The following is a 25,658-nucleotide window of genomic DNA, read 5'->3' as shown; positions in this document are numbered from 1 at the left end:
TAAAAAAAAGAAAGAAATTGGAAAGTATCACTACCCAATACATCAGAGGATACAAATAGCTACAGGTACAGTTCAGTGTGTGCTCATCAGAAAGCAAGAGCCAGGGGTTCTAGTCCTACTTGGCTATGACCCAGCTGGGGAAGTCATTGCCTCGTTCTGGACCTCATTTTTTCCAACTTTGAAATGAGGGAAAGACCGATGACATGCAAGTCCTCTTCCCTCTCAGAGCCCAAGCTGTCCTTCTTCTCTTCCCTTAGCTTAGATTGGGAGGTGAGGAGTTCCCTAACAGAAGATAGCAAAATAAGCAGCGTACCTTCAAGATGATAACCAGTAGGCCGGCACTCACAAGTAGAGGGATGAGACTACTGATGAACCAGCTAAACCAGAGGATGCCATTATCCAGGCCCATGATCCGCATGGTCTCCTTCAGCCGTGCCTCCTTCTCATACACGATGCCCTTGATGATAACAGCCACAGAGTAAATCCAGGCCAGTGTCATGAAGAGGGGCATCGACCGGCTCATCACCCGTAGGAAGCTGGAGACACCAAGGAAGGGAAGGGCAAGAATGAAAATTAGGCTTATGGGGCCAGGGCCTTGGCCTACATGATAGAGGCCCCACATTTGCGTCACTAAGGGCAAGTTCCTTTGGCCTCCAAAATACATAGTTCTTTGTGAGCATGCTGACAGAAACAAAAACTAGGCTGACAAAGTATTGCCAAGCAAAACTCCTTTTGGAGATGGAGTTTGCTTTAGTGACTAGCTAGCACCAAGCTCAAGGTAGGTTACATTTTATTTCATTATTTTATTTTAAAGGTGATGTTCAGAGGGCTTACAGTTATATAACGGAAGTAATGAGTACATTTTTTATGGAACATTGTTACTCCCTTCCTCTTTTTCTCCCACTTTCCCTCCCCCACCCAATTCCACTCCCCACTCCAAGTTGTAAAGTTCATTTCCAAATAGTGTCTTGGGAGTATCACCATTTCGTTATTCTCCTTTCTTTCCCCAAATCAGATAGGTGCATATACAAGACACAGGGTTCCAAAATCAAAAATAGTGACAACAGGAGATAAACAAACAAAAAATGAAGGGGAAAGAAAGAAATAACTTCACACTATATATTAGAAAACAAAAACAAAAAAAAACTTCTGTTTCCATATCTTGGAGTCATTTTGATTAGCATCATTTTATATGGTCAAATATACACAGCTACTGAGCTATTGTGAACCTCCACTAGGGCTATCCTAGACATATATTAATAATTACAAATGAGGGGAAACATGGAGCCTGTTTCTTTCGATCTAGCCAAAGTACTAAATCCAACCTAGTTTTACATGTAAGTCCCTAGCTCTTAGGTCATCTCACTGTTGAGTTGCTTATAGTTTAACTCTGATCACAGAGCAGAAATACACATCAGACAGCTTGTACCCATTATATTTCATATTCCACTCTAGCAGAGGAAATGTAGTGCTGCAAAGAAAGAACCACAGATTGTAGACCCTGCAACTTGAGGCTCCAGTCCTGATCTTACTACTTACGTGCCAACTGACCACATGACAATAGTCAAAGGCTCTTAGGTCCTCAAATATCTGTGAGTTCACCCTAACACACACTTTCTGGAATAACCCACAGCTTACAGGTCTTTGGGAAATTCTGGCTAATCATCTTGAAGGAGAAAATAAAATTTCTGGTGACCTTAAAAAATGCGGGTTGGCCACATACACACATACAGACACACACAGACACACACACACACACACACACACACACACAGTCCAGGATTTGGAAGAGAGATGGTATTTTGAGAATCTTGCAATAGCTATACCTCTTCCCATTCTCTCTCCAAGAAATCGTTAGCTTCAAAGACACAGTTCTCACAATAAGAACTTGGCAGCTTAGCAACTTTGCCCTAAAAGATTATCTAAAAAGTCTAAGATAGGAAATCTTGTTCAGCTTCATTTTGTTCAATCAATTTTGTTCAGCTTTGGATTGTTTCAAAATGTGGTTCAATAATACTTGGAAGGAGTAGACAAACTTACAGGAAATCCACCTTTGTTTCTGAGTTTGGGAGTCTGTGCACATATGCTCTTGTATATTTATCATGGCATTTTTAATCTTCCTCCTTGGGCAAATCTTAAAAGAGTGCAATGTGCAAAATAAAAAAAGGTAGTAAGAAGGAGGTAGAAAGAAGGAGGTGTTAGTTGTATGTGCACACGTAAGTTTGTCTACAATGTGGACAATATTGTTATCTATCTTTAGCTGGCATGTTATTTTTCAGGTCATTCACACACATTTACATACACACATACACATTCTCCCTACAACAGTATTCTTTGGCAATTGAATAAGGATAATAGCTTGCTGGTAACTTACATGTCATCAACGTAACAGGGGTAGGGCATCTGTTGCATATAGACACCTGTTTTCTTCTCAGTACCAGTCAACACCCTTATGATTGCCTGCTCCACCACATCCTGCAGATAGGCGAAGCCTCCCCAGACATACCGCATGTCCTCAAATGGGTCAGCCCGAGGACCAGGGTCCCAATACCTAAAACCAAACCACAAGGGAGTGAACATTCCTTAGGAGCACACATTGTAAAAAAAATCCAATCACCCACAGTCCCACTGGGCCACTCTTTGTTTTTGTTTTTTTACTTTCTGGTCTCTAGTGACATGTATGGGTATTTTTCAACCAAAAAAATAATCATCATGAACATACCACACTTAGTATTTTTATCTTTGTTGCCTATATAACACTGCATCGAGTGGACATAAAAAATTTACTCCACCATTCCCATTTTATTGGTTTTATTCCTATCTAGTGGTAAAAGTTGAAAGGCTTTTCTTTTTATCCTCTTCTCTTATTGATTTAGGGGTTAATTTCCTTGAGTAGAAATTCTGATATTTTATGACCATAGAAATAATAGACTGCAATATGATGCCTTCATCAAAATCATGTCATCAAGGATTTTAAAAAATTCTACCAAGTTATTTATTAAAATAAAGTACCACAGGGCACTGGTGGCTCACATCTATAATCCTAGCTATTCAAGAGACTAAGATCCATGGATTGAGATTCAATGCCAGAGTGGGTAGAAAAGTCTATCAGAGTCTGACCTCTAAATAACCAGCAAAAAGCCAGAATGGAGGTGTGGCTCAAGTGATAGAGTACCAGAAAAGCTAAGCAAGAGTGTGAGGACCTGAGTTCAAGCTCCAGTACCACCAGTACAAATGTGTGTGTGTGTGTGTGTGTGTGTGTGTGTGTGTGTGTGTGTGTGTGTGTGTAAAATGAAGTACCTCCCTCCGCTTTGACTTCCCTATAATTAGGCTGATAGAATGGGATTCAACTTACCCATCTTTGATTTTATTGGTCCTTTCCACATTGTCAATGTCCATTCGGATCTTGTACTTGACATGACGGGGCAGTTCAGTACTGCCTGGACTGACACCCGTGAACACAATACCAGCCCAGAACTTCCTCTCATCCAGCAGCTCCATGGACTTGTTGATGAGTCGGACTTCAGTCGGTATGGGTTCCAGCTTGTTCAGGTTGACACACTGATGGGAAAACAGCCTTAGTGAGAACTCTGCTGGTCGGGAATGTAGGCAATGGCCAGAACACACAGCCTCCTGGGAGAAGCAAGAACTAACTGCCCATTAACTGCCTGATAAAAAGTAACATGTTAGCAGGGATCCAGTAGCTCACACTTGCAATCCTAGCTACTCAGGAGGGTGAGATCTGAGGATCACAGTTCAAGGCCAGCCCTGACAGAAAAGTCCCTATGAGACTCCTATCTCCAATAAACTACTCAAAAAAGGCAGAAGTGGCACTGTAGCTGAAGTGGCAGAGCGCTAGCTTTGAGCACAGAGAGGCTCAGGGACAGCACCTGAGTTTAAGCCCCAGTACTGGCAAAAAAAAAAAAAGTAACATTTTAATCAGCACTATCCAATCCTCTGTTTGCCAATCTTCAAGAATGCATCCGTATTTAACTGGAATTTAAGTGATATACTGGAAGAATTTAGGCGTAAGTTACTTGTATGGCTTTTGTGAAAAGAAATACATGAAAACAATTATCCTATCTGTTTTCCTCTTTGTTTTCTTAGCAATGACTCACAGCAACTAGTCACCGAAAACATACGTCAAAAACAAGTTTACTCACCTCTGTTAAGTGCCAGCATTTCTAGGATTTTTTAAATTTGTCTGAATTAAATTTCTGGTTTACATAAAATGCCTTTTTAAGGGAGCCCAAAACATATTGGAATATCAAAACACAGGGAAACTTAGAAGGTAATGGATAGTAAGACTCGTATCATTGTAAAATAAAGCTAGAGTTAACTTTATTGACTCTTTCAACCAACACTTACTGTCTTTAGTATACCAACCCCTTAAAGGATAAGTGATATTACACATTAGCTCCAACATTCCCTTCTGTCTCTAACATTATTGCAACAGTGGTTACAAAGAAATAAAGCCCTAAGCCTTTTTCACTGAAACACATAACAGATACTCACCTCCATGAAGCGAGATATTGTCTGGATTGCCTGGTTGGTCTCATTGAAAGCCTCTCTCCAGGTATATACGGAGCCATTAGAGGACTGAATATCCTCTGGGTGTTTGGCCAGAAATGCAATGATATCTTGGGCTGTCCAATCTAAGCCATCTAATTGCTGTTCCCAAAACTGGTCATTGCTTTTGCTTTCCAACAGCATCTGTCATTTCAGTGAGAATGTACAATGAACATCTACATTTTGATGCCAATTACCTACTTAGGACTGCTCAATTAAATTGGAAGACTATGAAAGATTACCCATCATGACACCATATTTATATACAAGTAATTATAAATAAAGCAGGTTTAAGTGTCTTCCATGTTAATGTCTTAAGAGATTGAAAACAAATCAGCCATTAGAAACTATTCTTCCTGCTAATAAAAAATGCATGGTAAATATTTCATTGCAAAAATCAAAAACAGCGGCAAAGGAGAAAACAAACAAACAAAAGCAAAATAACAAAAAAACTCATTTCCATTTCTTGGAATTCATTCCTATAAGCATCATTTTATATGATCATATGCACATAACTCTTGATCCCTTGTAATCTTCTCCTAAGAATATCTTCCTTTGGTCTCCTATGTGAGTGTTTAGAGGCCTATATAATTTATCGCGTCCAAGTGTTGTCTTTTACAAACCAGTGTGACTTACAGGCACATTCTAGTTATGACAAATGAGGAAAACTATGCAACTATATTTCTCTGGGTCTGGCTTGCTTCACTTGATATAATTTTTTCTAACTCTTTCTATTCATAGTACTCTTAAGTATGGGGCTGAGACTCAAAATCAAGACCAGTCTGAATTCTCAGTTTTAAATTCCAGATCCACAGTATTAACTGTAATGACACTTCACAATATTTTATTGAGAGGCCAATATGCTTCACATCTCATACTACTCCAAGAGCGTGGTAGTTTTTATGTTCCCCATTTCGCACATGGGAAAACAGAGGTTCAGGAAGGGTAAGTCCCTAATAAAAGGACACAGAGCTAATAAGTGGCAATGCCAAGACACAAAACAAAGGACCTCTGATTCTAATGTATCCTCTATGTTGGATCACCTCCCTCTTCTGAGATATAGTCTAATGACCCCCAAGTAAAAATTCTAGTCTAGACTGAGCTTAGTTTCAAGACTTCATGCTTCTTACTTCTGGTTAAATGAAGCCAAAGGCCATCTTTTCCAGCATCAAGACACATAGTTTATGATGCAAAAAAGGCCTACCTAGCCTTCACCTGCTAGTTCTTCACATGTGTCAGAGAAGCCAATGTGGGCTGACTAGCAGATCTGGTGGCTGGGCAGAGCCCACACAGCTGTGTAGCCAAAGAGCAGAGCACTGCAGGCTCAGCAAAAAGGAGACATGTTTGCAACTCTCCTCACAGTTTCAGAGGAAAGAGAAGCCTCAGCCTTTCAGAGGAAAGCAGAAGCCTCAGGCTTGGCCTCCTTTTCCTAGATAACAGGCTGCAAGAAGTGCTAAGGACTGAAATGTCCAGGCTTGTGGAATTTGTTCCTTAACTTATAGAAAACAGTAGTTGTACTGGGCGCCAGTGGCTCACGCCTGTAATCCTAGCTACTCAGGAGGCTGAGATCTGAGGATCACGATTCAAAGCCAACCTGGACAGGAAAGTCCATGAGACTCTTATCTCCAATTACCCACCAGCAAACTCAAAGTGGTGCCTGTGGCTCAAGTGGTAGAGCACTCACCTTGAGCTGAAGAGCTCAGGGACAGAACCCAGGCATAGAGTTCAAGCCCCATGACTGACAAAACACAAAAACAAACACAAAAACAGCAGTTGTTGGTAAGGCTCCTCTGACTCCATAGGATGACAGCTCCCATGTCTCTGTCCCAGACCAACCTCCTGCACTGCAGACCCCCAAAACCATCAGCCTGGGACATCCCCATCACCCACCCAGCTAGAAATCAAGAATCATCTTGCTGCCTCCTTCTTTCCTCTCCACCACCAAGCCAATTGACAGGTCTGCCAAAGCATTATGCCTGCTATACTCCCTCACATAACCTCTGGTTATGCCTTCCATTTGTCCATCTGCCCTCTTAAATCACAGTAATGCATTTATATCTCCATCACTGAAGGATCCTTCCTCAGTTGTCACCTGTCCCCCAGGAGATCCAGGGACATTCCTAAACTCTGGAAGGGTTTGCTCCAGATGGGTAGAGTCTAGAAAATCCAGTGAGTGGTCCTGGGATCAATGAAGTTCAAGACAAGAAACCTGGCAAAAGATCCTCTCCTGCCTCTTAATGGCAGCAGAAGCAAAAGGAAGAGGCCTCCCGCACCATGGCAATCGGAAATAGTCTAACGATTCTGACTCAGCCCAAGGCAGAGATGATGTGATTAAATGGCTCTCAAGCTCAGGCAAAGGAGACATTCCGTTCTTCTCAGACTGCTCTGCTTTTGAATCCAATTGTCTCCAGTGCACTTATCCCTTTCAAGTGGTTCGGAAGCATTAAGTGCAATTCCCTTCCGTGCAGTATGGGTTGCTATGCACTGGTGCAGAGCCTTGGAAACTATCGCTGGGCCTGTCTGCAGACGGGGCCACATGTTGGCTCTCACACTTCCTTCTAAGACCTACCAAGACATAAGAAAGCTAAAGAAGATGCTGAGGGAGCTGGGAAGGTGGCTCAGTGGTAGAGTGCTTGCCTCGCATGTATGAGGCCCTGGGTTTGATTCCTCCGCACCACATAAGCAGAAAAAGCTGGAAGTGGTGCTGTGGTTCAAGTGGTAGAGTGCTAGCCTTGAGCTGAAGAGCTGAGGGACAGCACCCAGGCCCAGAGTTCAGGCCCCACAACCGACAAAAAAAAAAAAAGAAAAGAAAAGAGAAAAGAAACATACTCATTACCTGACTTATCTAACTGTAACCCCTCTGTACATCACATTTACAATAACAATAAAAAAATAAAATTAAATTTAAAAAAAGAAGATTCTGAGGTTGGCTCAGCAATCAGGACTGGAAATACAGTCAGAGTCTTTCAATCATCCAACTCTACCTTCAGCCACTGCCTCACTAAATTCTGCACACAACTAATATCTGGCCATGAGAAGACTGTGATGGCATACCACATAAAGCTACCATTGAACCATGTCCGATGTTGCTGGAGCAATGGCAACACTGAGGCTTGAACTAAGCTCATGACGTTGCAACTGGTTTACGTTAAGAGTTCTCATCTGGGTCATGTGTGAAAAAGTGCTATCAACTCACTTCTCAAGTGAGCACAGTCACCGGGGGAAACTCACCCGCACAAGGTCCATTTCTTGGCTACTCTCCATGAAGGTCCAAATCTTAGGACTGAGTTCTTCCCACATGCCTTCCAGATCATGAAAGACAGCCAGTTCCTGGAAGGTCTTGTTCACCTAGAGTCCAGTAGGGAACCAGGAGTCATAGAAAAAACAAAGGGAGGCAGAAATTATAAGCAATCCAGTGCTCCTAAAAGATATCCCATTATACAACCTTTGACCAGTTTTCTCCCATCCCCCCAAGAAATGCTTATCTGTAGCTATGATTCAAATACCCAGGGCTTTGGAGCTGGTCCAAAACAATCAGTCCTAGTCTGAATTACCCATATTTTGAGGTCCCAGAAGAACCATGAGTATATTCAGTCTACTCCATCTGAAACCTCCTTGACTTGTCCCCCCCACCCCGCCGCACCCCCCAAAAAAAATCTTGAAGGAGTCACAAGGAGGGACTGTTGGCCTGGGTAGCTTACCTCAGCCATAACCTGTCTCGTGGCTGGAGTGTCAGGTGTATACAGAATCTTTCCAACAAGCAGAGGCTTGAGAGCTTTCCAAATAATGCGAGAAAGAGGACTAGACTCCAAATTCTTCATCAGATCATTACAGTAAGGAGCTACAAAGATGGCAAAGGATACGGGTTCATTCAAATACACAGCCATATGCTGGTAGAAACATGCAGAGTTTTGGAGCCAGTCAGGTGGTACTGGCTACGAATCCCAGCTGGACCACATTACAACCACATAACAAATGGCTTTCCTTGTCTGATCCCTAGTTTTCCCCTTGTTAAAATAAAGTTAGTATCATCTGCTTGGCAGAGTGTCAAGAGGATTAACTGAGATATTTTCCATAAATCCTCCAGAATAATGCTTCAGTAACCAGAGCTTCTTATAACTCACAGCTGAGCCAGTCCAGGAAAATGTTTTTACTGTATACTTGTACCCATAACTTTGCCTTGAAGGCTGGATTTAGACTTTTGTTTTTGGCTTTAAAACAAATACCCAACATTTTCCTTTTACTTAATAGATCCTATCACAAGGATACTTACTATTTAATAAAAAACTCCCCAGTGAAAACTCCAAAATTATAACAAACAGATGGGATTGATTATTCCTGATTTTTTTTTAATCATTGAGCCAGGCTCTATTGGTTCACACCTTATAATCCTAGCTACTCAGGAGGCTGAGAGCTGAGGCTCACAGTTCAAAGCCAGCCCAGACAGCAAAGTCATAAGACTCTTACTTCCAATTAGCCAAAACAAAAGCTAGAAGTAGAGCAATGGCTCAAGTGTAGAGCACCAGCCTTGAATGAAAAAGCTAAAGGACAGCACCCCAACCCCGAGTTTAAGCCCCAGGACCAATACACACCCAAAATAAATTACTGTGAGCTTTTCAAGTTGTTTAAGTTATCAAGTAGCCTCTATATGCTTCAAAGATATCAGAATTACAGAGGAGAGGATTGTGAGAGATCAAACCCACAACTTTACTCATACTAAGCAAGCACACAACCACTTGGCTACATCCTTAGCCCCAGAATATAAATATAAACACATACTCCTGTCTCAGCTTCCCAAGGGCTGGGATTTCAGATGAGTTCCACCCTGCCCAGCTCACAATTTTTTTAATAAAGAAAATTTGCTCACAATTATATTTCTTGTTCAAGTAAAAGCTCCCTTGGGTTGACATGCAGGCTGGGGGAGGTGAAGAGAGGAAATGACATTAAGTAAAACTGCCTACAATGCCTTCCTCTTCAGGTTTGTAAAGCAACTTGCAAATGTCTGAATACACTAGTCCAGAGACTACGAGGGTCTTGTATTACAGTCATGCATGAAAAGCTGTGGCTGGAAATGGAGAAAGGCCGAGCCGCATCATGTTTTCAAGGCAAAGGACGCCATTGTCTTTGACTGTAACACAGCCATGCTGCCACTGGGCACAGCCCCACAGAACTACCCATGTGCAGCAAGCAGATATGGAATTACAAGGCTCTTTAACACTGCCTTGCGGCTAAAAACATAAAACAAACAACAGATCAAATGTCTTCAGTGTGATGGTTCACACATGCTATTAACAGGTGTTTTGGAGGCAGTGTGGCTTACTGGAGAAAAGCTGGGAGCCAGGAGGATTTGAGCTTGAATCCCAGCTCTTGTGGATTAGCTATGTAGTAGCTTTGACCAAGTCTCTTACCCACCTCTGAGCCTATGAAATGTAGGGTTTCAGATCCTACCCTGCAGAGTTATTATGCATGCAAAGTGAGATAACTTAAACAGAATGTATTATATATTGGAAATTTTACAAAGTTAGATTTTCTTTTTCTTGAATTTTTTTTTATTGTAAAGGGATATACAGAGGGGTTACAGTTACATAGGTCAGGTAATGAGTACACTTCTTTTTTTAACAGTGTCATCGCTTTTCTCATTCTTCTCTCAGTTTTTCCCTCCTGCCTACCCCCCCCCACAAGTTGTATAGGTCAACATAGTGTCTAGTGAGTATCACTGCTGCATTTCAAAGTTAGATTTTCTTGTAATGGTTACTATTACTCTTACTATTGTTAGAGTTTCATTTTAAAGCTTACTTCAATAGTAATAATAACATTGTTTAAATACTACATCTTATTCTTTCTCAGTTTTCTAGTTTTGCTAAGGTATAGTGGACAAATAAAAATGAAGTATATTTATGACATATGACCTGATGTTTTGATGTGTGCATCCACGTGAAATGGTTTAAAGAATAAAGATAATTAATGTACTCATCATCATACATAGTTGTCTTGTGTGTATGGTAGGAATACTTATGATCACTTCTCACAGAAATTTTTAGGAAAATACACACAATGCTACTAACTACTGCCACCACGTTGTACATTAAATCTCCGGGGCTTATTCAGCTCACATAACCAAATTTTTAAAATCCTTGATGGACATCTCCTATTCTTTCCAGCTCCTGGCAACCTCCATTCTACTCTAGTCAACTTCTTTACATTCTAGATGAGTGAGATCATGTAAGATTTATCTTTCTGCCAATATCTCATCCTTGATTATTCCAGAAAATTGGGAGAGGCTGATTCTCAATTACTTATTCATTTTGATAAACACTACTACATACTTGACATCTGCCAGGTCACAAAGAACTGCGGGCAATTAGCATCTCCCGAGGAGAAGGGCCAGCAGAAGTAGGGGAGATGACAGAGGCCGAGCCCACGGCTAAGGCGGGTGGGAAGGAAGCTTTGGTCTGCACAAATACTCACTTGTAGAGTTGTCATAGAAGCTGTCAGCATCTTCTTCCGTGCCATTGCCTCCAAAGAGGGCTTTGTAGTTGTTGTCCTCATACCAGTTAAGAGACTTGATCTTCAGTCCCCCGCCCTCTGGATGGCCACAGACGATACGGGACACAGCCTGGTATATCTGCGTGGAGGAGCTGCTGCTGTTCACATTGGTTAGAAACATCACCTCCTGCCGCATGTCACTCCAGCTCCTCATGCTGAACAGCTAAAGATCAGGAATTGGAGGAAAAGGAGAGGGAAGGGAAAGAGGGCAAGAGGGAGAGCAAGGGTTGAAGACAGAAGAGATAAATAAAATATCTTAATCTCTTAACCCTTCAAAAATCCATGACCCAAAACGTATTGTGTCTGACATCATCTCACAGCCTCATGATGAATCTTCCTACCCTACCTGTGGTCCTGGGACATAGCAAGTTAGACAATGAGCCGTTCATTATCAAAGTGACTTGAAGGTATTGTATTGAGAGAAGCCAGTGGCTCTTGCTCATCCTAGATGAGGAGCAAGCAGGGCACAAAGAGCTGCTGCCAAGGAAAAATGTGCACTGTCCACTTGGAGAACTTCCCTCTGATCAGCACAGGAACATCACCTGCTCTCAGTTCATTTTTGACTCCTGACAGAAAGCAGGACCAGTGATAAAAGAGAAAAGAGTGCAACATAGCCTGAGTTTACAGGCAGCCTCCCTTGCTAGACCTCAGCTTTGCTTTCTCCAAGGCCAAAAATGAAACAGCAAGGAACAGGGCAGGAGAGAATCTCAAGAGCAATGAAGAGTAAGCCAATGTCAGCTAAGCCCTGGAGAAATAGATATGGACTGGCATAGCAGTCTCTCTTTCTGTCCCTGTGAAGAATTACAGTTGGCTCAGCTTCTCTGCCCAGCCAAAGGTCATCAACCTTCCTAATGAGAGTCACCAATGACAGCCTGGAAGGCACTGCTCCTGAAAGGGAAGCCAAAAGTTAAGCCTCTTCTGTCAGAGACACATGAGTGGAGTTAAAAGAAAGAAGATGGAAGAGAAGGGAATGCATGAAGCGTGTTGATGGTGTTTAAGCCTGGAGTTTTCTTTATTTTACAAGTGTTCTACCTTTTCCATGATGAACATGTAACACTCTGTTCAGAAAACATAAATTTTAGTATTTGGGAGGGAAAAGGCATAAGTATTAAATAATGAGTTAGAGAAGCAGCTGAAAATAAGACTGAGGGCTGAATATGGTGTCTCATACCAGTAATCTCAGTTACTTTGGAGGCAAGGCTAGGAGAATCAGTTTGAAGCCAAGCTGAACAAAATACCATTTCAATGTACAAGCTATTTGTGGTGATTCATCCTTGCAATCCCAGCTACAGACAGGAGGACCAAGGTTTAAGGCTGGCCTGGGATAAAAGCAAGACCCTACCTGAAAAATAATCAAAGCAAAAAAGGGCTGAGGGTGTGGCTTAAGTGGTAGAGTACTGACTTAGCAAGGTTGTGATCCTAAGTAAAAAAAAAAGAAAGAAAAGAAAGAGAGAAAGAAAGAAAGAAGAAAGAAGGGAGGGAGGGAGGGAGGGAGGGAAGGAGGGGAAGGGAGGGAGAGAGCGAGGGAGGGAGGGAGGGAAGGAAGGAAGAAAGAAAGAAGAAAAGAAAAAAAGAACTAGACCGGGTCTGAAAAAAATTCCCCATCAATTTTTATTTCCCAATGTCCTATATATTACACAATGTATTATTTATGATCACTGCCCAGCTCAGCTCCTTAGATAGGAGGTCTCTGCACAGTTTCTCCTTCACAAGTCTGATTTGAAATGAAGCTAGAAGTCAGAGGAAAGGTTAACCGCTATAGGCCCTCTGTTCTGATGAGGGTTATTCAAACCCATGAGTCAACATGCAGACCTAAAAGGCCTAAAAGGCAAGAAGAGACAATATACCCAAAATTGAACTTCACAGGCTAGATTTTACTAGGGAAAAGGCTGGATTGAGGAATCCTGTTATTTCCATTCATTTAGAGATACACATTTCAGTGAAATGTAAAAGGACTTAATAAATCTTGTCAGTGAAGAGGCTACATAGAGAAACCACGACTCAGATAAACACAGAACATGAAGGGGTGGAAGAGAATTCTCTTTCTCACAATGTGTGATTACCTAGGGACAGAGAGAACCCTTGGTAGAAAGGTCTAGACTAGATACACGGCTATAAGCCTCAAATTAGCTCTGAGAATCAATGAACTTCAGTTTCTTCATCTCTGAAGTAAGTACATCAAAGCAGATCATGTTTTAGATAATTTACGATTCTAACATTGATATTGCTTCTTACATGATATTCAGATTTAAAAGACTACCTTAGGAAAAAAGAAAAGCCACTGTGGAGCCGATCACTTACTAATGCTAGAAAAACACAACTTACCTCTTGGGCCAGACTTCCAAGACTATCCAATAAAGTTCTAGTAGCTTCCACCAGCTGCTGAATTGGGAAGGAAGATGTGGAGTTTAGTCCTATCTGGAATGAGAAAAGAAATACTTTTGTTTCTGAGCTCAGATATTGAGAATAACCAATTGAAAATAACATTGAAAATAACCAATTAAAACCATCCATTCCCAGTCTTCAATTTAAACACACACACACACACACACACACACACACACACACACACACACACACAAGAAACTAACCAAAAGAAAGGACATTACAATTATTCTAAATGGTGGCATGTAGGTTTCATTTTTTTCTTCAAATAAGAATTTCTAATTCTACGATGAATGGTTTCTAATGTTGTAGGAATACCTAACTAAAGCTAATGCATACACCGTGGATAAAAACATCTCATGTGGTGTGTACCTACTCATCTTCATCTCAGTGTAAGTGCATGTGTACCCTAGAACACGACAATGCTCACAGAGCCTCACTTTCCCAGGGTTCTTTGCAGGAAGGTGTGTTTGTACATTCCCTCTCTGGTCCACATACTACCGTTACTTTGGATTGTGAAGTTCCAAACTGAGACTGATCCACGGTGGTGCCAATCACAGGTGCCCAGAAGTGTCTCTTAAACCCCAGATCCAACACTGACCCCTTTCCCAGTTCCCAGCCACCTATTCCCTAATAAGTACAAATGGGTGAAGAATGCTTGTCACACTTAGAATATGGTTTCTTCATCTGAATAAATTTACATACTCATAGGTAACAACTTTCCTTTCCTCCAAGTTTTTAATGTCAATGTCTTAAAATTAGGGGCAAGCTTATTTTTCTCATTTTACAAGTTCCACAACTCAGCAAAACTCCATACATACAGCAGGACCGACTACATGACGGTTTTACCCCTGAGTGTAACTGTTGTGGGATGTAAACACAAGGACCTCACTAAATCTGCCATGAGCATCAGACATTTATGGAAACTACATCTTCTGATAAGACTTTGTTGTTGTACTTGTGGTCTGCTGGCTTCTTTAGCTGAATGCTTTTTTTGGTTTTGGTGTATAACAGAAGCCTTAGCTCAATCTACCCATAAATAATAAGGTAGAGCAGTCAATGTGATTCCACACTATCGGTTTAAGAATAAATAGTAAATGTTCTCTAGGAATATTGGAAACCTGCATTCAATACAAACCTCCCTGTTCAAATGAGTGTTGACTGGAATTACATATATAGGCATGAGCTGATCTTGATCTCTCTTTCTCTGTCTTTTTTTCTCTCTCTCTCTAACACACACACATATACACAAAAACACACACATACACACACACAATTCAAATTCAGAATCAAGTTTCAAGCTTGGATTATCATTTATATATTTTTACTTAAGATATGATTTTACTTTTCTGTGCATAAACATTATAAAATACAAAGAGGAGACTGATACAGATTGAAGAATATTACACTGGAGGCATGACTCAATTCGTAGAACACCAGCCCTGAACAAAAAAGTCAATGGAGAACTCCAGGTTCTGAGTTCAAGCCCCAGTGTGCTCGCTCTCTCTCTCTCCTCTCTCTTTCTCTCTTTCTCTCTACACCCACACCCTCCCCCACCCACACACACATACATACAAATAGCAATGTTACAAAGGGATATTTTCTACCTCACATCATTACTCATGAATAAATTCTTTGCATATAAAAGTAAAAATGAAAGTTTAAAACCTACAGGAGAAATATACACTTATGAACTTAAAGTAGGAAATCAGTTCTTTAACAAAATATAAAAACATGAACTAATTAGCAAAAAATGACTCTACATGTTAACAGTAAAGACTGTACCTACAAAATACCATAAAAAAGCTGAAGACTTTATTGAGCTGGGCTCAATAAATGTTGGCTGAATGAATTGATTTGTTTATAGATAATCACCACATAAATGAAGACAGATAAAGGATATTATGAATATATTTGAAATCATAGCCAAATAGAAACAACAAGATATCCTTCAAATTAAATGCAATTGAAAACTATTTTTCACTTTACAAAAATCATATCTGCATCTAAGTTTTTCAGGGGCTCTAATGCTAAATAAAGTGTGAGTATGCATACATTTGAATAGTTTTTTTCAAAACAAAGTATAATTCTTTTTTCTCCTGCAAATGCATGCTAGCTATCATTACAATATTTCAAATTTTCCTTGAAAATCTCTACTTATTTTTCTCCTATTCCAAAAGTCAAACTTAGGGTTAGGATTAATATTCCAAACCACCAAGAAGTAACCATATGCCACATATAAAACCCAGAAGTAATCACTATATCTGAATAATTTCCACAACAGCAAATATTTCCTTTGAAGAACACTTTGATATTTTTTCATGAAAGTTGGAAATTATGAAATTTATGCCTAACAAAGGTATTACACTTTTAAAATATAACTAAGCAATTTGAACATAACTTTTAAAGTTCATGTGTTTCACACATTAAAATACTTCATTTAGAGCTATTTCTAAGCATAATTAACTACATGGATTAGCATAATTTAGAACAAAAATCACTTTTATTTAGAAACAGCAGCACTTTTCAAGAACAAAGTAGTATAATTAAGACAAAAATATCTGTGCAGATGGAATAAAAATGGGCAGTCTTATTAGCACAAGGCTAATTCCACCAGGCTAGCCTACAGTCTCATGCTCTCCCTTCCCAAAGGAATGAGGTGAAGGTAAAGACAGTGTGTTGCTGAACCAAGAAAGTAATTATGAGAGTTGCGATCACTTAACAAGAGAAAGTGGCTTTTGTAATCAAATGGGCATCAAAAAGAAAATGAGCATCCAATTAAAACAAGGCCAAACAGCAGAAAGGCCAGGCAGCAAAAAGGAAAAGGAAGTGTTCTCTCCCACCAAATCCCACACAGCTGCTTTGAGGACTACGTGTAACAAGTTGATGTATCAAGCCCTCTCTACAAAGCCACCATGGAGAAGATACACCCAATCTGTACTCTGAGTCCTCGTCCATAATAGTGAAGACAGAGCTAAACAATGGTCCTTTTGAGACAAGGCCCCTTTTTTACTTCTTACCCATCAGTGGGTTTATATACAGATCAGCTGTGAGGTCACTGGTCTTCCTGGAACCTCAAGTTTTACTTATGAACTAAGTTCTGCCCTGGTGAGAATGTGCTGCAGGAATCAGAAGAACAGGGTCTTCTCCATTTCAGGCAGAAGATATCATCAGCGATGGAGATGATCTAACCACATAGTGGTATTATGTACAAAACCCACCGTATTGCTTATACAGATATATAAATCTCTATGCCTGACTCTGCCCTCAAGGATCAGACATCATATTCCTATCACAGGGACAATGATGAGCCAGGACTAATGTTCTAACCTAGCTAACTCCAATGGCACTTTCTTCCTACTGCATATCACCATGTCCCTGGCTGGCAGAAGCTGATGTTGTTATAGGATCTGGGTGGGAGATCTTCAATGAAAATGGGATAGGAAGAAACTCCTCACAGAATCTGTGAAGAATTCTTCAAATGCCCAGTCCCAGCCTGAACACGTGTTCTCAGAACCACCAGAATGTATTCCTCTCTGCCTATGCCATGGTTGAACTTTCAGCATCTCTCTGAAACTGTGCCTGGTATAAAGCAAATGTACGGAAAAAAATAAAATAAAATAAACTTCATGACCTTTGTTGGATGAATGTCTCATGTTTTAATCCTAGGTGCTCTGCTTACTACCTCTCTTTGGTTTGTATATTAAAAACCCTAATGGGCGGTGTTTAATACACATTATCATTGTTCTTAGAATATGAGCAAGCTGAAAAAGGATCAATAAAAGCTTGAGGCCCTGAGTGAACACTTCAAAGACAAAAATGAAACATACTCCCGTCTTAGAAGGCAGTTGTGGCAGGTGAACCTAATTTCTGGAATCTATCTTACATTATGGGGCAAAATGTGAAGTAAGAGACCTTAAAGGGATTATCCTGCGTGGACAATTTAATCACATGAGCTCTGAAAGCCATAGAGCTTTCTCTAGCTGGAAAAAAAAAATAAAAAAGAGATGGCAGGAAAAGTCAGAGATTGAAATCATGAGAGGGATGTAACCCGCATGCTGAACCATAGAAAAAGGATGAAGAGAAACAGTAGGCTCCCAGGAGCACAGACAGACCTTCCTCTTGCTGAAGGCAGGAAGGAATCAGGGACTCTAGTCGGTAAGTGCAAGACACTGGATTTGGCTGACAGCCTATAAAAGCTTAAATACAGATGCATCTTAAGAGCCTTCCAAAGGTACGCAGCTCTGCGAACACCCTGATTTCAGCCATGAGAGACTGTATGCTGAGTTAGCCCCAACTATACTAAGACTTTTGGGCCTTCACCATTGTGAGATGATGAACGTGTGTAGTGTTAGGCTGTGTAATTTGTTACAGCAGCAACAGTGAAACCAAAACAACCAGCCAGAAACAAATAAATGGCTCTGGCCAAAATTTTCTGATCCAGTATTATAACTCCTCCCTACAGTCCAAAACAAAGACTGGAAGTTACTGTGGGGCAGGAGAAACAGAGGGCCAGGGGAGATCCCCACAGTTTTCTATCCCCTACCTGAGAAAGATGTGTACTGCATCAGGAGGGACCTCAGGGAAAGTTGAAAGTGGGGAAAACTCTGCCTGCTAGGCAGTCACCTGTATACTAAATCCACCTGCTGAGCAATGAGAACATGGAATTTGATTTCAGAGGTCGTAGGCTCCTCTTAACAATTGTTGCTTAACAATACGTATACTCTGGACACTCAGCAACATGACTCTCCCTTCTGATACAAAGGCGTTTATCCGAGAGATAGTATTTCATTTATCAACCCATCCTTGGACCCATCAGAAAGTCTTATTGAGGATCTCAGCTGAGTCTAGTTCCTAGAACCATCTTGATAAATACATAATAAGCACTCAATGAAGAGCCCAATTAATACATTTTTTAGCTTCGCAAGTGCTCAGATGACAGGTGTATATCACCACTCCTATATAAATGAGTATGTTTCTAAGTTTAAAAAAAAAACAGAGAGTGTCTAATTACATTGTAATAATACTGGAGAACTTGAAGGATATAATAGCATCCTGACATAGAATACTCATTTCCATGTGAGGTACAGATTTAAATACAGATGTAACCATGAACCAAGGGGTGAGGGTTTGGCAATACCTAGGCAAAAACTGCACTTCTTCACTGAAATGTTTTCCAGGACTACCTTGCTTGGTATGATTCTGACCTAACTTTGATCTACAAAAAGAGACTTCCATCTTACTGGTAATTGTGTGAAGCTTAAGGTGACTATTACTCATGTCAATTATGATCAGCTTTTCTTCGTTGAACACCTAGTATGTGCCAGAATCTTCATACATATGTCCAATAATCACAATAAATGATAGATTAAATCATCTGCCCATAAAAGAAGAGGAAGCCAGGTGTGGGTGGTTCATGCATGTAATTCTAGCTATTCAGGAGGCTGAGATCTGAGGCTCCTGGTTCAAGGCCAGCCTGGGCAGGAAAGTCTGTGTTTGAAACTCTTATCTCCAGTAAACCACCAGAAAACCAGAAATGGCACTGTGACTTAAGTGGTAGAGCGCTAGCCTTGAGCTGAAGAGCTGAGGGACAGCGCCCAGGCCCAGAGTTCAAGCCCGATGACTGATGACAAAAAAAAAAAGAGGAAGGCCTACAGAAGCTAAAATGATTCTTCCCCACAGTCAGTGATGACTTAAAAAAAAAAAAAGATTGAAGCAAAAGTTGAACCTATATCAGATGGCCCTAAGGCAAGATCCGTCCAATTCCTTCACATTGTCACAACACTGTTCTCCCGATCATCTGGAGGCTGGAAGGGACCCAAGAGAAAAAGCCAGAATACCCTTGGCTGAAAAATTAGGGAACACCCACACCAAAAAAAAAAGTTTTAAATAAAATAATAATAGTAAGAGGAAAATATGTTTCAAAATACATCTTTCCTGATGATCCACTTGTGGTACATAAACACACATGGACAGAATAGTTTTCCCCCATGATGCTGGGCCTGGCGTCTGGTTGCTGCCCAGTTGCTGCTCTTGGCACCATTAACCATCCATGTGCAGTAATGCCACAGGTGACATCCATCTACATCACAAGCACTGAAATTTCAACTGAGAGGCAAGAGAAAAAAAAATGCTTCCTGTAATTCAAATAGCAATCCCAATAGTCCAATTAAAGCTGTGTTTCATTCAATAAACAACATTCCAAAAGCTTTGGAAGTCATTTCATCCCAAAGGCACCCTCAAAAATCTCTTTGCACAGAACAATCCTAATCACTGATTACAATCTAATGCAAAACCCCCATTTTTTCTGATTTTTGGAAGAGAGGTTTTCTTCAGCAACAACAAAAGAGTCAAAGCAGAGCCAGAGATGTGCCACACATGCACACATCCAAAATGGACACAAAACAACACCTGCTCAGGATTCAGCTGACCCACAGGACACCACAGCAAGACAGGATGGATGCAGATGACAAGTCTGAAGGTGTATTTCCATGTACTTTGTCATGTTGTTAATCCTCCCAAACAGGGAGACAGTTTGAAGCTGAAACCCAAGATATTCATTGTCATATGATGAGGGCTAACATGTCATTCTAATTTGAGTATAATTCAGACATTATGTGAATGAAGAGATTTCACTGTGTTGCATACACAATAGATGCTTAATGAGCAAAGAGAAATGAAATAGAATAAATGGGCACCCAAATACATCAATCTACCTTCTGAAAACATTCATCTTTTCAAGAACTGAAGGGCAAACATTTGTCTTTTACTGAAATGCAGCAGCCCAAAATAGTTCCAAGAAAGTGGTTGACCACAACCTTTGGTACAATTTGTAATAACTTTGACCTTCTATCTCTCATAATGCAAAAAGAATGCCAACAAGCTGGAAATGCCTATGCAATTGAGCTCATCTATTTTGGGCTGTTATGGATACAAATGACTCCATAAAGAAATATATCTCACTTGAAATTATAATAGAGACACGATAACCAATAGAATCACAGATCATTGAACCAAGGACTTAGTATTTTTTTAAAAAACACTAAAATAGAATAAAATAAAAGCAATCTTAAGCATTGAATCTAAGTCACATGACTGGCTTAGATGCCCACCAGAAAGGAACCAGAAAGTCACAGTTCTGCACCCACCTCTGCCTCAAACATCTACTATAGCATTCGAGTCGAGCAGCATACAAGAACTTCTTGCGTGTCAGTCCAGACAATCATGCACCCTAAGGTGGGTTTCTTTTTTTCTTTCTTTCTTTCTTTTTTTTTTTTTTTGGTCAGTCGTGGGGCTTGAACTCTGGGCCTGTGAGCTATCCCTCAGCTCTTCAGCTCAAGGCGAGCACTCTACCACTTGAGCCACAGTGCCACTTCTGGTTTTTTATTGGTGATAAGAGTCTCACGGACTTTCCTGCCCTGGCTGGCTTTGAAACGTAATCCTCATATCTCAGCCTCCTGAGTAGCTAGGATTAAAGGCCTGAGCCACTGGTGCCCAGCCCTGAGGTAGGCTTCTAAGACCACATTATAAAGTGTAATCTAGACACAAGGTCTAGAGTAGAACTAAACATTCTTAGAATTTCCTGGGAAGAGTCAACTCTCTATAAAGAAGTCACGATGTTCAAAGTCCAAAAGAATTGCAATTTCATTTTACTGTAGTGAGAAACAGCTCTTTCTAAGCCCATTCTTCAGAGCTTTTCCCCCTGGTTTTGAAAAATGTACTAACAAATTAAAGCACTTTCTGGTGAGTAGTAAACCAGAATGTTGGATGGTAAAAGATGCTATTGGAGGAACATTTCACCAGAACTCTCGGAAAGCTCAGATGCATATCTACTCAGAATTATGATAGACAGCATGGATGAACAATATCCAGCCTCACTTGTACTCTTTGATTAAGAGTGAATGGGTATCATGCAGCCTTCTCTGCATGTTAGATTCCTAGGCTAACCAAAATGCTATTTGTTTGTTTTTACTTTGAAAGTACTTTTGTCACTGATTAAGTATTCCTGCAATCTCATCCATTTCCGGGGTTTCTCTATGACTACCCATAAATTCTCCTTTCTGATTCAAACCCACAAAAGTAACCATCTTCCCATCAACAGTTTGAAAAGTTAAAAACAAAAATTCTTTCTTCAAATAAACTCTTACTTAAATACAAAAAATTAAATAAAAGAAAAAATAAAAGAAGCAGGTCATTGCTGATTGAAACAGGTACAAGGGACGTTGAATTTGAACTCAGCCAAGCCATCATGTTCATTCTCATTCACCCATAGTGAGATGAACCAAAGTTTGAAAGAACACTTAGGGCACCACTGAGCTAAATTATAACACCAACTTCCAGTCAGCTCTATGTTTCTACAAAGACAAACTCATATTATTGGGGGGGATTCACATCCCCAATCATTAGTGCTTCAAGCTTCTCCACAGAGCAAGCCTACTCACCACAATCGGCTTCAGAATGTCCCTGTTGGAACGAAGCACCTGCTCTGCCACATCCAGCTTCTCCCTGGGTTGCCCACAAAGCTCAGAAAATTCTGGCTCACTGATTTGAATGGTATCTCCTAATTTTGATCCATTGCACAGATTGGTCAAATGCAACTGGTAACCTTGCAAAAATACCTGGAGATAATTCATGCAAAGAGAGACAAGCAAAACAGGTTACAAAGATGAGAAGCTGGGTCTTGAAGGTATTCATGTGAATACAGATTTGAAGGTCTTAAAAAAAAAACAAACAAGTCACCACTGTGGTAGTTCAATGTGCCACGCCTCTTCAATGAACTTGGAAAGGAGGCAGCACAAAATCTTCCAGCACATTCCAAACCTGCATGTTGGATTTGACTTAGGATCTCCTAAATCTGTATCTCCCTTACAGAGTTTCATCCTAAGGCCAATATTCTTTCTCTATCCTGGGACAGAGCCTGGATTATTGAGACGTCTTTTATTAGAGGAAAATTATCTTCATTATTTTGGAATTTATGATATCTTACATTGGGGTTGGACTGAGTCACAAAAATAAAACAATTATTTCTGTTTATCTGCAAAAGCTATTTAGCTGATGCATAGAACTATGCTCAAGTAATGTCAGAATTTGGATTTTTTGCTGAAATAAGGATATAGGATGACCAAGTGTAACAACAAGATGTACAAGACACTATGTTGAAAACAAACTTTATAATTTTGTGCCAGGGGCAGGGGGCTGGGGAAGGAGTTGGGGAGGTGGGGAGGAAAGGGATGGTAGGGGAAAAATAAAGGAGGGGCTAACAATGCTGGATAGGAAATGGACTCACTCCCTTGCTCATGTAACTGTAACCTCTCTGTACAGTAACTTTACAGTAATATATATATATATATATATAAAGAATTTGAAATTTTTCATGTCACTTGCCCCCAAATAGAGTGCTAGAAATCCATTCCTCTTATCATCTCATTGATGGGCTAGTAGACAGCTGGCTTTGTAAAGAGATGGGTCTTTGTTTACAGTGCACAGTGCTAGGATGATACCAACAGTGAACGTTGATTGAAGAAGTGAATAATGCAGACTCTACAGTAAACCATTACTAACTCCTGTTAGTTTAAAGGAGTGCAGTCTGCCCTGTTTATAAAGCAACTAGATGTGAGTGATGGAACAAAAGCCTCTCAAACCCATGCAGCTTTCTAAGCACTACAGAGCTTTGGTCCTGCCGTGGTTTCCATTAAGTTTTCACCTAATGCCAGGTATTCAAATGCACTTCAGCTTTACCCCTGGCCTTAATCCTTGCTGCCAAGCTGTCAGTCTCCCCTTAGGGTCTGTGCTTAAGAACACAGACAACCCACTCTAATTACCATACCAGGACTACCTCCATGCTTAGGATGTCCCTGATTTTCAATTGATGGGATGTGACAGATATGAACTTGGCAGGATGCAGTGGAAATTGTACTAAATGCAACTATTTTCAAAAGCCTGCTGCCTCTGGCCCACCTCCCAGCCACACAATGAGTAAATACAGGCATATTTTCCTAGTTTCATAAGGGCAAGCAGTAAGCACATTTTTCTAATTTTAAGAATTCTCAGTTGTGTGAAGCAAAGACCTTATTTTCAAGCATAAACATTTCCACTAGTTCTGCTTTTTGTATGAGATGGGCTGAGAGAGAAGTTCCCCTTTCTGCTAGAGAATAAACTCAAGAAGCATCTTTGAGAAAGCAATAAACACACAATCTGCCCAGGAGCTATAGGTGAATTACGGATGCCAGAGAAAGTTCTCCATGAATCAAAGGTTAAAATTCTACACAAACGCTAATATTACTTACTGATTTTTATAAACCTAACAAAGTTGTCTGTTGTGTATCTCTGTATCTTTTCACAGTCTCCTGTCTTAAATTGTGTGTGTGTGTGTGTGTGTGTGTGTGTTGGTAGTGGGGCTTGAACTCAGAGCCATGGGTTCTCAATTGGCTTTTTTACCCAAGGCTAGCATTCTACCACATGAGCCACACCTCCACTTCTGGCTTTTTGAGGATTAATTAGCAATAAGAGTCTCAGATTTGTCTACTTGAGTTGGCTTCAAATGGTGATCCTCAGCCCTAGGCCTCCTGAGTAGCTAGGATTACAGGTGTGAGCCAGCAGCAAGCTCCCTGCCTTATATTTTAGATAGTATTGCTCAAGATCAATCATCATCATCCCAGCTCTCATCTCAGAACTGTGATTTGTCTTTCAATTTAATTCACCTTAACTGAAAAATGTAACCCTTTTAGGATGAAGTCATCACATATGGACAGGTGAAAAAAAATCAGTTTTATTTCAACCAACTGGCCCTCGATACCAGATTCTACAGTCCCTTCTCCTGCCTGAACAGGGAAGTAAACTTAGGTGAATCTGAATTCAAAATAACCACTTCCCTCACCGCAAAAAACAAGAGTTTAATTCAGCCCCCATGGAGGACACTGAAGATGGCAGCTTACCTTGTGCAGACTGACATTAGCCTGCAGCAATCTGTGCACAGTTGGCCTTGGGAGAGAGAGATTGTGATACAGAAATCCAGAGAAGGTTTCATTATCCACCAGGAAATCCTGAAGCTTCAAGCCTATTGAAAACATGATGTTTTGTTTTCCTTTAATAAGTAACTCCAAAAGTTGAAATTAAGAAAAAAAAAGAGCAAGCACTATGGAGCAGGTGGAGAAAAATATCACAATATTGGTTGCCTAGATTGAAAGCCATTGATGTCCACAGGCTTCTGGCTTACACACACAGAAAAAATGAGTCAGGTCACTCCATCTTATTAGGAGGAACATAGAAAGATTGCTTTCTGATAACATGTTGAGACACACTCAGCATGAGCTCCCACAATCACACTGCATGACAGTGTGGTCACACATACAGCCTTGTCAATGATCTCATCCATTCCACCTGAGTTTTGTGACACAAATCCTTTTAACATGGTTAAAAGTCAGATCAATTGAAAGCCTTTATTCCCACAAGCCAGAGGGGCAGATCACCTGCATGAGTAGCAAACAGTTCTCACACTTCACCATCTATCAAATACCAACCTGGTGGGCTGGTAAAAGCAGGGACTAGATCCTGACCCGCTGCCCCAGAGTACCTGTTTGGATAAACCTGAGCTGGGGTTGTAGAATCTGTGTATCTCACACATTCCCAGGGAATGCAGCTGCTGCCAGCCTACAAGCCACACTTTAAGAAACACAGGTATAGCACCTTCTGTCTTTCAGAGAGCTTTTACAGATATGGTCTCATTTAGTTCACAACAAAGCACCTGAGATGAAGCTCTTCCACAACCTGGGAAAATAGGTTAGTATATGTTTGCTTTTTTTTTTTAATCTACCCTACGAAATGAGTCAACTGCTGAAGTTTTCATACAGATTTCCACTGAACAATAAGCCCTCCAGGTACATTTACAAAAAGCCAGAAAAAAAGCACTAGTCAACACACAGCATTTTAGTTATGGATGCTGTGTCTGGAGTTGGGTTCTGTGCTTGGTAGATATTTCATGCCATGCCAATGGACTTAAGTTTCTTCATCTCCAAGAGATTCCTGAGCAGATGCATAGGAATAGCCTTCAGACTTGCAAATGTTATCTATTTCCTGGACTTAATTCACTTGACTCTTCCTGTAATCCGCCCTCTTCTCCCTGTACCCTGTCCTCCTAATAACATATATTCTTTCTTGGA

The 25,658-nt window shown here is 40.6% G+C and overlaps 1 protein-coding gene across 3 annotated transcripts in view; it reads right to left on the bottom strand.

Annotated features, from left to right (window-relative positions):
- The window catches only part of Abca1 (ATP-binding cassette, sub-family A (ABC1), member 1), a 127,742-nt gene that overhangs the window by 45,792 nt on the left and 56,292 nt on the right, over window positions 1-25,658 (bottom strand). For all 3 annotated transcript variants that reach the window (XM_013023292.1, XM_013023294.1, XM_013023293.1), the window contains 10 exons: window positions 24,435-24,556; window positions 21,942-22,118; window positions 13,441-13,533; window positions 11,038-11,278; window positions 8,271-8,410; window positions 7,801-7,917; window positions 4,516-4,713; window positions 3,356-3,561; window positions 2,375-2,551; window positions 314-536 (listed from right to left, as the gene is read on the bottom strand). In XM_013023292.1, the coding sequence (XP_012878746.1) occupies window positions 314-536; window positions 2,375-2,551; window positions 3,356-3,561; window positions 4,516-4,713; window positions 7,801-7,917; window positions 8,271-8,410; window positions 11,038-11,278; window positions 13,441-13,533; window positions 21,942-22,118; window positions 24,435-24,556 (1,694 nt within the window). The remainder of the gene's footprint in view (window positions 1-313; window positions 537-2,374; window positions 2,552-3,355; window positions 3,562-4,515; window positions 4,714-7,800; window positions 7,918-8,270; window positions 8,411-11,037; window positions 11,279-13,440; window positions 13,534-21,941; window positions 22,119-24,434; window positions 24,557-25,658) is intronic.

Source organism: Dipodomys ordii, unplaced genomic scaffold, assembly GCF_000151885.1.
Source record: "Dipodomys ordii isolate 6190 unplaced genomic scaffold, Dord_2.0 Scaffold67, whole genome shotgun sequence".
NCBI lineage: Eukaryota > Metazoa > Chordata > Mammalia > Rodentia > Heteromyidae > Dipodomys > Dipodomys ordii.
The sequence above is the reverse complement of the archived record's forward strand: the minus strand, read 5'-3'. Positions and strand labels throughout refer to the sequence as shown.